Source organism: Rattus norvegicus, chromosome 19 (assembly GCF_036323735.1).
Source record: "Rattus norvegicus strain BN/NHsdMcwi chromosome 19, GRCr8, whole genome shotgun sequence".
Lineage (NCBI taxonomy): Eukaryota > Metazoa > Chordata > Mammalia > Rodentia > Muridae > Rattus > Rattus norvegicus.
In genome coordinates this window covers 73,694,384-73,707,542 of record NC_086037.1, presented here as the reverse complement: position 1 = coordinate 73,707,542, position 13,159 = coordinate 73,694,384, and the positions used below count along the sequence as shown (strand labels likewise).

Genomic DNA, 13,159 nt, shown 5'->3' with positions numbered 1-13,159 from the left:
AGTCATCTAGAGCCTCCTACCTGTTTCTTAAGCTTTCCCTGTGATGTGTGGAACCCTTCACACACCTGTAGGTGTGTAACAAATCTGGTCCCTAACCTGGTTTCTTAGATCACTCTGGAGCTTCTGGAACATGTGGGATGTTGTTAGCACCAGCAGTCCTAACATAGAATAGAATATGAACTCTACTTTTCTATAGAAGTCGCTGCGAATTGTGGTCCCATTTATAAAATATCTTCTAATTAGCCCACATGCTGCTGTTTGTTTGCAGTTGTATTCAAATACACATTAAATCTATTATTATCATACTTTCTTTTTAATAGCATTCAAATATGCTCACACAAGTATTTGTTAGTCTCTGACTAGAATCAGTCACTATAATTTTCTTTTTTAAAATATTCTGTGTTCTTATTTGGGGAAATATATATATACACACATATATACATATGCAAAGAATCGTGTGTGTGTGTGTGTGTGTGTGTGTGTCTATGAACACCATCAAAGTACAACACTACAGAGTTGGCTTTCACATTGGCATGGATTCTGGCTAAATAACTCAGGTTGCCAGGCTTTTGTGCCAAATGCCCTTTTAGGCCGAGACATTATCCCAGATCCCAAGTTTAGTTTACACTATGAGAATGCCACCATATTTTTTTTCTTTTACGTATAAATAGTTCTGTGTAACATTCAAAATGGTTTTGTTCATTGTGCTCTTTTCAAAATGAAGCCTCTGGCATTTGCATTTACCTCTTGTATACCTCCTTTGAGACAGAAATGTGCTATGAGGGAAAGCTTGTATCAGAGTTCCCAGGAAGCTTCCTGAATGCCATCACCCTACTCTGTAAGTACTGCTATACACAACCACATTCAGCCTTCTTCTTCAAGAATCCAGTCTTACACTCTTATATAAATATTTACAATACGTCAACTACCCAGAAAGAATAACACAGACAGAGTCCATCCTTGCAGGTTAAGTTACTTTATTTTAAAAACTGGAAAGGGTGATAAAGAAGCTGTATTTAGAAGGGGATTGACATTTATTTTGATGCTTTAAAATGTAAAAATTAGTCTCTTTCTAGTATCCTTGATTGACACTGTTCTTGTGTTTACAGAGCAGTCTAAACTTGAAAAATCACAAAAGAAATGTGATAACTGTTCAGATCTTTCAATATCTGGCTCCAGTAAACAAGAGCTTGAAGGTAAGGTTATAGCTCTAAGACAGACCAGTGAAATGAAACTCTGTGTTCCGGTTCCGTGGTTTCTATTGACTACTGTACTTAACCTGTGGGCCCTTCCAACAAGCAACCAATGTAACAAGCACAGCAAGTATTCTATGATTTCGGTGTAAATAGGTTGGCATGCGGAGGACTTTGTGGATCGGTACAGTAAAGCATCCTGTGTGTGCATACCTTCCCTTAACATTAACTCTAGCAACTTGGCAGATTTCCTTCATCTCTCACAGCCTTAACTTTCTGCAAGTTGATCTGAAATAGAAGATACCATAATTTATTGAGAATCTCATTAATTGAGAAACTTTGGGTTTTTATTATTACAACCCCAATCAGTGGAGCTATAATATCATTGTACAGTTCTATTATGTTGCTTATGTTTATATGAAAAATACAAAGGGTCTTGGCTGGGCATAGAGCTGTCAGAATACTTGTGGTCCAGGTCTTGTAGGACCTGACATAAGATCCCCAGCACCACACACAAAAAACCATGCACAGTGCCTACATTCGGGGTACAGTGAGCCTTTCCCAAACACCAAGGTGGAGGGCTGGAAAGATAGCTCATTTATTTTGAGCATTTGCTGTTCTTCAACTTATAAATTCAATTCCTAGCACCCATTACAGGCAGCTTACAACTGCTTGTTACTCCAGATCCAAGGGATGTAACACCCTCTTCTTGCCTGGTAGGGTGGGAGGAATCCAAACACAAGTGGCACACACACACACACACACACACACACACACACACACACACACACACAGAGTGAGAGAAGTAGAGAGAGAGAGAGAGAGAGAGAGAGAGTGAGAGAGAGAGAGAGAGACTACCAATGAATAAATAATTTGAAACTAAGATAAATAATGATTGAGGAAAATACATGACATCCACCTTTGGCCTGTAGAAGGGTGACAGGAATAAAGGAAAAGAGTAAGAAAGAAATATGGGCGGTGTGATTGGGGAGTTAGCTCATAAATGGCTTATAATCCTAACTGGATCCTCAGAAGACAGTGGATCCCTGAGGCCCACTAACCAGTCTGCTCAAGCTAATCTGGGAGTTTGTGAGTTCTGCATCAAAGAGAAACCCTCTCTCGAAAGAAACAAAGGGAATAGCACAGGTGAAATAAAACTCAGTGTTCTCTGCTATCCACCACACATGCCCACTGATGTAATATGGAAAATATACTGGAACACATATGCACATGGACCCACAGCATAAATACACCCACACTCACAACATCTTAATTAGTTAACTACCTAACTGATTAGAGTACGTAAGTAATGATAGTTCTGCCAGTAAGTACATAAAAAGACAAAAGAACCTACCTCCTTTCTATTAGCCATCATTTGCATTTGATGAACTGAAAATGCTAACAATATTAAATTGTGTATTTCTTTGGGGATTTTTTTTTGAGAAGGATCTCACTATATAGCCATTGAAAGGCCAAGAATTCACTATTTAGATCAGACTGGTCTTGAACTCTTAGAGTTCTACCTACTTATGCCCCTACTTAGGGGTAGCATTAAAGTCCTGTGTCACCATGTCTGGCATGAAATTATACTTTAGGTGTCAAAAACAAAGAACATGATTTAAAGAGACTGGAGAGTGTGAGAATCCCAAAGAGATTCAAAGACCTAAACAACAAAAAGAACTAAAATAAAATTTAGTGGAAGCCTTATATGATACTTAATTTTCCCATGTAATTTTGGATGAAAAGCAAAGATCTTCCTCTCTGTGATGGGATCTGGGCCTCATACATGTTAGGCATCTACTCTCCCAACTATGCCACACCCTAGCAATCTCTGTCCATTCTTGCACTGAATTCTCTATTATAGGAATAAAGTGTTCTGTGGAAAGGACTGTCATAGTCAAAATAATCATGAACAAACTAAGGACTTAAACTGCAACTTATATTTTACAGTTTAGCTTCTTCTGGTCTTATTTCATTTTCCTACTGATTTTTAGAGTTACTACCCTGACATTCGTCTATAGTGTTTCTTTTGTTTTTGAGATGAGTTGCTGTGTTTGAGAAGGCTGTCATCACACTGCATATGTTGGAAGACTGACAGGCTAGTGCCCATCTCCCTGCCTCGGTCTCCCAAGTGCTGGGATCTAAAGGGAGTGAACCCACACCATAATATTCTTTTGTAGCACATCAACTACCAAGCAAAAGTAGCTCAGACAGAATTTGTTTTGGTTACACTGCTTTTTTAGACTACTGAACACTTAAACAGAAGCTATGCTTTGAGAAGATTAAGAATTATTTAAAATATTAAAAATTGAAATTATTTTTCTGCTAGTATCATCCACTAATGTTCTTATTTTTCAGGGCCACCTAAGCCTGGAAATGTAGCCAAGAAAGGTATTGATGATCCAAACAGTCTGAACTCTTTGACATCTCCCATAAGGAAGCCTATACTAAAAGGTAGTGAAATATCTGTGGTACACATATGTGAAACAGAGCTCTGTTCCATTCCAACTATTTCCATTTACAGCATACAGCTGACATTTCAGGCTTTGAGCATATTCTTGTGCTCTTCCTGTGAACAGGAACATTGGAGGACTTTCTGTTTCTGTACACCAATTAAGATGCTGCCCTTAGATACCCCTTACCACTAACCCAGGTCAGTTCTTGACTCAAACCCTTAATATTTTTCCTGATGTTCTCAAATCGGGATATATCACACATCAATAGTTCCTTTTATAGTCAACTTTACATTTCCATTGTAAACACAATGAAGTTATAAATATTGTTGCATGCATTTTTATTATATTACTTAGGTTTCTATGAAGTAGTTTTTAAAAAGGGGTTGTTAAATTAATAGCATATATAATTTTTAATTTAAAAAGGTATCACAAAAATATAATTTCCTAAAAAATATAGTTAGCAGTTGTGCCAATGTGCAATAGAAACCTATACCCCAGTATTATATCCACGACTAGACTTTTTATGGACTGGAAATATGACTACCATAAAAGTATTGATATATGTCAAAAATACAGAAAGTGATAAAATATTCAGGAAAATTCCTATTAAAAGTTGAAAGAGCTCCCTTCCCCACTTGCTTAAACTGTTAGCGCCTGAATCTCTGTCTCAGTGTCTGTTTCTGCGGGATCCACACTATTACTTAACATAGTTCATAAAGGCCTTCTGGTTGCTGCCCTCACAGAGAGCTGAAACCCGGATCTGAGGAGCGATTTCAGGCCCGAGACCAGAGGTAAGACCAACTTTTCTGCTCCAAGAGAACTGCATGGTGGACTCAGGACACAGGCCCACAGGAACAGCTGAAGACCAGTAGACAGGAAAGACTACATGTCCGAAAGCAGAACACTCTGTTCCCATAACTGGATGAAAGAGAATAGGAAAAAAGGTCTACAGCACTCCTGACACACAGGCCTACAGGACGGTCTAACCACTGTCAGAAATAGCAGAACAAGGTAACAACAGAGACAATGTGATGGCAAGAGGCAAGTGCAGGAACCCAAGCAACAGAAACCAAGACTACATGTCATCATCAGAGCCCAATTCTCCCACCAAAACAAACACTGAATATCAAAACACACCAGAAAAGCAAGATCTTGATTTAAAATCACATTTGATCATGATGATGGGGGACTTCAAGAAAGACATAAAGAAAACCCTTAGAGAAATGCAGGAAAACACAAATGAACAAGCAGAAGCCTACAGAGAGGAAATTCAAAAATCCCTGAAAGAATTACAGGAAAGCACAATAAAAGAGGTGAAGGAATTAAAAATGAAAATAGAAGCAATAAAGAAAGCACAAAGGGAGAAAACCCTGGATATCCAAAAGGAAACCAAAGGAAGAGACAAGGAGCCGTAGATACAAGCATCACCATCAGAATGCAAGAGATAGAAGACAGAATCTCAGGGGCAGAAGAATCCATAGAAATCATTGACACAACTGTCAAAAATGGTGTAAAATGGAAAAAGATACTAGCCCAAAACATACAGGAAATCCAGGACACGATAGAAGATCAAACCTAAGGGTAATAGCTATAAAAGAGAGTGAAGACTCCCAGCTCAAAGGACTAGTAAATATCTTCAACAAAATCATAGAAGAAAACTTCCCTAACCTAAAGAAAGAGATGCCCATAAACATACAAGAAGCCTGCAGAACTCCAAATACATTGGACCAGAAAAAAAAAAATCCTCCCATCACATAGTAGTCAAAACACCAAATGCACAAAACAAAGAAAGAATATTAAAAGCATTAAGGGAAAAAGTTCAAGTAACATATAAAGGCAGACCTATCAGGATCACACCAGACATCTCACCAGAGACTATGAAAGCCAAAAGATCCTGGACAGATGTCATACAGACCCTAAGAGAACACAAATGCCAGCCCAGGTTACTGTATCCAGCAAAACTCTCAACATAGATGGAGAAACCAAGATATTCCATGACAAAACCAAATTTACACAATATCTTTCTACAAATCCAGCCCTACAAATAGTAACGCCCAACAAAGGAGGCAAGCTACACCCTAGAAAAAGCAAGAAACTAATCGTTTTGCAACAAAACAAAGAGAAGACAAGCACACAAACATAATCTAACGTCGAAACACGAATATAACAGGAAGCAACAATCACTATTCCTTATTATCTCGAAACATAAATGGACTCAATTCCCCAATAAAAAGACACAGATTAAAAAATTGGATACGCAATGAGGACCCAACATTTTTTGGCCTACAGGAAACACACCTCAGAGACAAAGAAAGACACTACCTCAGAGTAAAGGGCTGGAAAAGAACTTTCCAAGCAAATGGTCTGAAGAAGCAAGCTGGAGTAGCCAATCTCATATTGAATAAAATCGATTTTCAACCAAAAGCCATCAAAAAAGATAAGGAAGGACACGTCATATTCATCAAAGGAAAAATCCACCAAGATGAACTCTCTGTTGCTTTGGTTCCTGCACTTGCCTCTCGCAATCAGATTATCTCTGGTGTTATTTTGTTCTGCTATTTCTGACAGTGCCTAGACCGTCCTACAGGCCTGTGTGTCAGGAGTGCTGTAGACCTGTTTTCCTGTTTTCTTTCAGCCAGTTATGAGAACAGAGTGTTCTGCTATCGGGCATGTAGTTTTTCCTGTCTACTGGTCTTCAGCTGTTCCTGTGGGCCTGTGTCCTGAGTTCAGCAGGCAGGTTGCTTAGAGCAGAAAAGTTGGTCTTACCTGTGGTACCACGGCTCAAGTTTGCTCGTGGGGTGTTGTTTTTGAGCTCTCCATGCAAGATGAACTCTCAGTCCTAAATATCTATGCTCCAAATACAAGGGCACCTACATACATAATCCTTACTAAAGCTCAAAACACACATTGCACCTCACACAATAATAGTAGGAGATTTCAACACGCCACTCTCATCAATGGACAGATCATGGAAACAGAAATTAAATAGACATAGACAAACTAAGAGAAGTCATGAACCAAAGGGATTTAAAAGATATTTACAGAACACTCTATCCTAAAACACAAGGATATAGCTTCTTCTCACCACCTCATGGTACTTTCTCCAAAATTGACCATATAATTGGTCATAAAACAGGCCTCAACAGGTACAGAAATATAGAAATAATCCCATGTGTCCTATCAGACCATCGTGGCTCAAGCTGGTCTTCAATAACAATAAGGAAAGAATGCCCATATATACATGGCAGTTGAAAGTGCTCTACTCAATGATAACCTGATCAAGGAAGAAATAAAGAAAGAAATTAAAGACTTCTTAGAATTTAATGAAAATGAAGGTACAACATACCCAAACTTATGGGACACAATGAAAGCTGTGCTAAGAGGAAAATTTGTAGCTCTGAGTGCCTGCAGAAAGAAACAGGAGAGAGCATATATCAGCAGCTTGACAGCACACCTAAAAGCTCTAGAACAAAAAGAAGCAAACACACCCAGGAGGAGTGAAATAACCAAGCACAAACAAAAAGGACTATACAAAAGAATCAACAGAACCAAAAGCTGGTTCTTTGAGTAAATGAACAAAATAGAGAAACCCTTAGCCAGACTAACCAGAGGACACAGAGAGTGTGTCCAAATTAACAAAATCAGAAATGAAAAGGGAGACATAACAACAGAGTCAGAGGAAATTCAAAGAATCATCAGATCCTACTACAAAAGCCTATATTCAACAAAACTTGAAAATTTGCAGGAAATGGACAATTTCCTAGACAAATAACAGGTACCGAAGTAAAAATCTGGAACAAATGAACCATTTAAACAACCCCATAACTCCTAAAGAAATAGAAGCATTCATTAAAAGTCTCCCAACCAAAAAAAGCTCAGGTCCAGAAGGGTTCAGTGCAGAATTCTATCAGACCTTCATAGAAGGCCTCATAACAATACTATCCAAACTATTCCACAAAATTGAAACAATTGGAGTACTACCGAATTCCTTCTATGAAGCCACAATTACTCTTATACCTAAACCACACAAAGACCCAACAAAGAAAGAGAACTTCAGACCAATTTCCCTTATAAATATCAACACAAAGATACTCAATAAAATTCTTGCAAACCGAATCCAAGAGCACATCAAAACAATCATCCATCATGATCAAGTAGGCTTCATTCCCAGGGATCAGGGATGGTTTAATATACGGAAAAACATCAACATAATCCACTATATCAACAAACTGAAAGAAGAAAACCACATGATCATTTTGTTAGATGCTGAGAAAGCATTTGACAAAATTCAACACCCCTTCATGATAAAAGTCCTGGAAAGAAGAGGAATTCAAGGCCCATATCTATACATAGTAAAAGCCATATACAGCAAACCAGTTACTAACATTAAACTAAATGGAGAGAAACTTGAAGCAATCCCACTAAAATCAGGGACTAGACAAGGCTGCCCACTCTCTCCCTACTTATTCAGTATATGTCTCAAAGTCCTAGCCAGAGCAATCAGACAACAAAAGGAAATCAAAGGATACAGATTAGAAAGGAAGAAGTCAAAATATCACTATTTGCAGAAAATAAGACTGTATATTTAAGGGATCCCAAAAGTTCCAACAGAGAACTACTAAACCTGATGTATACCTTCAGCAAACTGGCTGTGTATAAAATTAACTCAAATAAATCAGTAGCCTTCCTCTACACAAAAGAGAAACAAGCCAAGAAAGAAATTAGGGAAATGACACCCTTCATAATAGTCCCAAATAATATAAAGCACCTTGGTGTGACTTTAATCAAGCAAGTGAAAGAGCTGTATGATAAGAACTTCAATCCTCTGAAGAAAGTAATTGAAGAAGATCTCAGAAGATGGAAAGATCTCCCATGCTCATGGATTGGCAGGATGAATATAGTAAAAATGGCCATTTTACCAAAAGCGATCTACAGATTCAATGCAATCCCCATCAAAATTCCAACCCAATTCTTCATAGAGTTAGACAGAACGATTTGCAAATTCATCTGAAATAACAAAAAACCCAGGATAGCTAAAACTATCCTCAACAATGAAAGGACTTCTGGGGGAATCACTATCCCTGAACTCAAGCAGTATTACAAAGTAATAGAGATAAAAACTGCATGGTATTGGTACAGAGACAGAGAGGGAGACCAGTGGAATAGAATTGAAGACCCAGAAAGGAACCCATGCACTTTTGGTCACTTGATTTTTGACAAAGGAGCCAAAACCATCCAATGGAAAAAAGATAGCATTTTCAACAAATGGTGCTGGTTCAACTGGAGGTCAACATGTAGAAGAATGCAGATCGATCCATGCTTATCACCCTGTACAAAGCTTAAGTCCAAGTAGATCAAGGACCTCCACATCCAACCAGTACACTCAAACTAATAGAAGAAAAAGTGGGGAAGCGTCCTGAAGACATGGGCACTGGAGAAAATTTCCTGAACAAAACACCAATGGCTTATGCTCTAAGAGCAAGAATCAACAAATGGGATCTCATAAGACGGCAAAGCTTCTGTAAGGCAAAGGACACTGTTGTTAGGACAAAATGGCAACCAACAGATTGGGAAAAGACCTTTACCAATCCTACAACAGATAGAGGCCTTATATCCAAAATATACAAAGAACTTAAGAAGTTAGACTGCAGGGAGAAAAATAACCCTATTAAAAATGGGGTTCAGAGCTAAACAAAGAATTCACAGCTGAGGAATGCCAAATGGCTGAGAAGGACCTAAAGAAATATTCAACATCTTTAGTCATAAGGGATATGCAAATCAAAACAACCCTGAGATTTCACCTCAAACCAGTCAGAATGACTAATATCTAAAACTCCGGCGACAGCAGATGCTGGCGAAGATATGGAGAAAGAGGAACTCTCCTCCATTGTTGTTGGGATTGCAGACTGGTACAACCATTCTGGAAATCAGTCTGGAGGTTCCTCAGAAAATTGGACATTCCACTACCTGAGGACCCAGCTATATCTCTCCTGGGAATATACCCAAAAGATGCCCCAACATATAACAAAGACACATGCTCCACTATGTTCATAGCAGCCTTATTTATAATAGCCAGAAGCTGGAAAGAACCCAGATGCCCTTCAACAGAGGAATGGATACAGAAAATGTGGTACATCTACACAATGGAATATTACTCAGCTATCAAAAACAATGACTTTATGAAATTCATGGGCAAATGGATGGAACTGGAAAATATCATCTTGAGTGAGGTAACCCAATCATAGTAAAACACACTTGGTATGCATTCATTGATAAGAGGATATTAGCCCAAATCCTCGAATTACCCTAAACACCCAGAACACATGAAACTCAAGAAAGATGACCGAAATGCGAATGCTTTCACTCCTTCTTTAAAAGGAGAACAAGAATACCCTGGGGAGGAAATTGGGAGGCAAAGTTTAGAACAGAGGCAGAAGGAACACCCATTCAGAGCCTACCCCACACGTGGCCCATACATATACAGCCACCAAACTAGAGAAGATGGATGAAGCAAAGAAGTGCAGGCCGACAGGAACCAGATGTAGATCTCTCCTGAGAAACACAGCCAGAATACAGCAAATACATGGGCGAATGCCAGCAGCAAACTACTGAACTGAGAACGGGACCCCCATTGAAGGATTCAGAGAAAGGACTGAAAGATCTTGAAGGGGCTTGAGACCCCATATGAACAACAATGCTTACCAACTATAGCTTCCAGTGACTAAGCCACTACCCAAAGACTATACATGGACTGACCCTGGGCTCCAACTGCATAGGTAGCAATGAATAGCCTAGTAAGAGCACCAGTGGAAGGGGAGGCCCTTGGTCCTGCCAAGACTGAACCCCCAGTGAATGTGATTGTTGGGGGGAGGGCAGTAATGGGGGGAGCATGAGGAGGGGAACACCCATAAAGAAGGGGAATCGGAGGGGTTAGGGGATGTTGGCCTGGAAACTGGGAAAGGTAGTCACAATCGAAATGTAAATAAGTAATACCCAATTTAATAAAGATGGAGAAAAAAACATAGTTCATAAAGATTATTAGTGATAACAATAAATTCGTACCTAAAAATTTAAAAAAATTGAAAGACCATTTACTGAATTAGTCTACTCCATTTTTAAATCATTGTGGTATTCACACTTTATAATTTACAATATATAACAACATTACAGACATTATAATTCTGGTATACACAGAGATGACCTGTAGACTACCAGAAGTAAACTCACACCTATGCTGCCAAGTCACCAATACTGTTCAGTGTTACAAGGCATTCCACCACATATGGTGCAAGGAAAACCAGATGTTACAAAGCTGAATGGGGAAGCTCCCCATTTTAGCCTAAATTATTTTCAAAAGTGAATTCAGAATGAATAAACCCTGTAAGTAAGAGTCAAACTACGAAACTATTAGAAGATACAAAGGAAACTACTCATGACATTGGATTTGATGATGTGTTTTACTGGTGACATAAAAGACAATTTAAAAATAAAAAAAGTAAATTTGGCTTTATGAGGGTTTTAAAAATGTTTACATCAAAGCATCAGAGCAATTTTCAAATAACATATAATACAAATTTTTTTAAAGAAAAACGAAAAAAGGTAACCCACAGGATGAGACAAACATTTTACAATTTTGCCTGATTAAAGATTAAATATCTAAAAGTATATCTATAGAAATATAAAACTTGTTTTAGCTACTTTTTCTATTTCTCTGGTAAAATACCCTGATAAAGACAACTTAAAGGAGAAAGGTTTGCTTTTGGCTCACATTTGAAGCCTTTGTAGTAAGGAAGTCAAGGCAACAGGAGCCTGAGGCGGCTGCTTCTATTGTATCTAAGTCAAGAAGCAGATAGTACTAAACACAGCCCTCTCCTCAGTTTCTTGTCTTCATTTAACCCAGTCCAATGTCCCAGCCCAGAACTTATACCACTTCAGTGGGCATAAACAAGTCATGTCCAGATAACCCTCTTCCATCATCTTGACAGTTAGCACCGACAATTACTTTTGTCAACTTGACACCCAAACATGTGTACTTTATCATAACCTATATACAATATGAATAATATCACTAGGAAAATCAACCACAAATTGAAGGCCTAATACCTCATACCTATTATATGGCTATATCAAGAAGGAAAGGAGAAGGGGGAACTAAGTAAAATAAAGAAAACTTTGCCATTTTGTGACAGAAGGAGGAAGGAGAGAGAGAGAGAGAGGGGGGGGGGAGGGAGGGAGGGAGGGAGGGAGGGAGGGAGAGAGAGAGAGAGAGAGAGAGAGAGAGAGAGAGAGAGAGAGAGAGAGAATGCACTTCTGTGGGTACAGCTTCTTGAGAATCTGATGTAAGATTACAAATTCACCCAGCCTGGGAAACATGACAACAGCATGTCTCATAGTTTTCTGTATCAAGAAGGTGGAGTGAATATAATTCAGGCGTAGAGTATTTGCCACACATAGAATCCACCCCGGTTCACTCCCCAGTTATTCAAAATAAGAATAAATGTTGGAGAGAATAAATGTCAAGAAAATGGAACCAGAGGCCAACTAACCTACAACAGGCTTGATCAGCCCTGCCATTTGTGGCACACATGCCCTCTCCATTCAATAACCCTTTGTGTGTGGAACAGAAATGATGTGAGGATAAACCATGAGAAAAGGAGGAAGGGAGGAAGGAAGAGAGGAAAGGATGGAGAGAGAAAGGAGGGAGGGAGGAAGGAAGAGAGGAAAGGATGGAGAGAGAAAGGAGGGAGGGAGGAAGGGAGGGAGAGAAGGAGGGAGGGAGGGAGGGAGGCCAAAAGAAAATGGACTGTTGTTCTACTAGCAGCAACTGATTGCCATGAAATATGGATTCCTGAGCCCTTCTCCCTTCCATGATGGGATTTTTGTTGATTCGATCTTGCATAGGTCTTAAGTATTTGGCTATAATATTCTTAAGCATTGGCTACTGTTTCATGTGTTCTGGGTGTTTAGGGTAATTCGAGGATTTGGGCTAATATCCTCTTATCAATGAATGCATACCAAGTGTGTTTTACTGTGATTGGGTTACCTCACTCAAGATGATATTTTCCAGTTCCATCCATTTGCCCATGAATTTCATAAAGTCATTGTTTTTGATAGCTGAGTAATATTCCATTGTGTAGATGTACCACATTTTCTGTATCCATTCCTCTGTTGAAGGGCATCTGGGTTCTTTCCAGCTTCTGGCTATTATAAATAAGGCTGCTATGAACATAGTGGAGCATGTGTCTTTGTTATATGTTGGGGCATCTTTTGGGTATATTCCCAGGAGAGATATAGCTGGGTCCTCAGGTAGTGGAATGTCCAATTTTCTGAGGAACCTCCAGACTGATTTCCAGAATGGTTGTATCAGTCTGCAATCCCAACAACAATGGAGGAGAGTTCCTCTTTCTCCATATCTTCGCCAGCATCTGCTGTCGCCGGAGTTTTAGATCTTAGTCATTCTGACTGGTTTGAGGTGAAATCTCAGGGTTGTTTTGATTTGCATATCCCTTA

General features: G+C 39.0%; 1 protein-coding gene across 50 annotated transcripts in view; it reads left to right on the top strand.

Annotated features, from left to right (window-relative positions):
• The window catches only part of Ccdc7a (coiled-coil domain containing 7A), a 410,765-nt gene that overhangs the window by 363,957 nt on the left and 33,649 nt on the right, over window positions 1-13,159 (top strand). For all 50 annotated transcript variants that reach the window (XM_063278219.1, XM_063278211.1, XM_063278233.1 and 47 more), the window contains 2 exons: window positions 1,110-1,196; window positions 3,552-3,647. In XM_063278219.1, coding sequence (XP_063134289.1) covers window positions 1,110-1,196; window positions 3,552-3,647 — 183 coding nt within the window. The remainder of the gene's footprint in view (window positions 1-1,109; window positions 1,197-3,551; window positions 3,648-13,159) is intronic.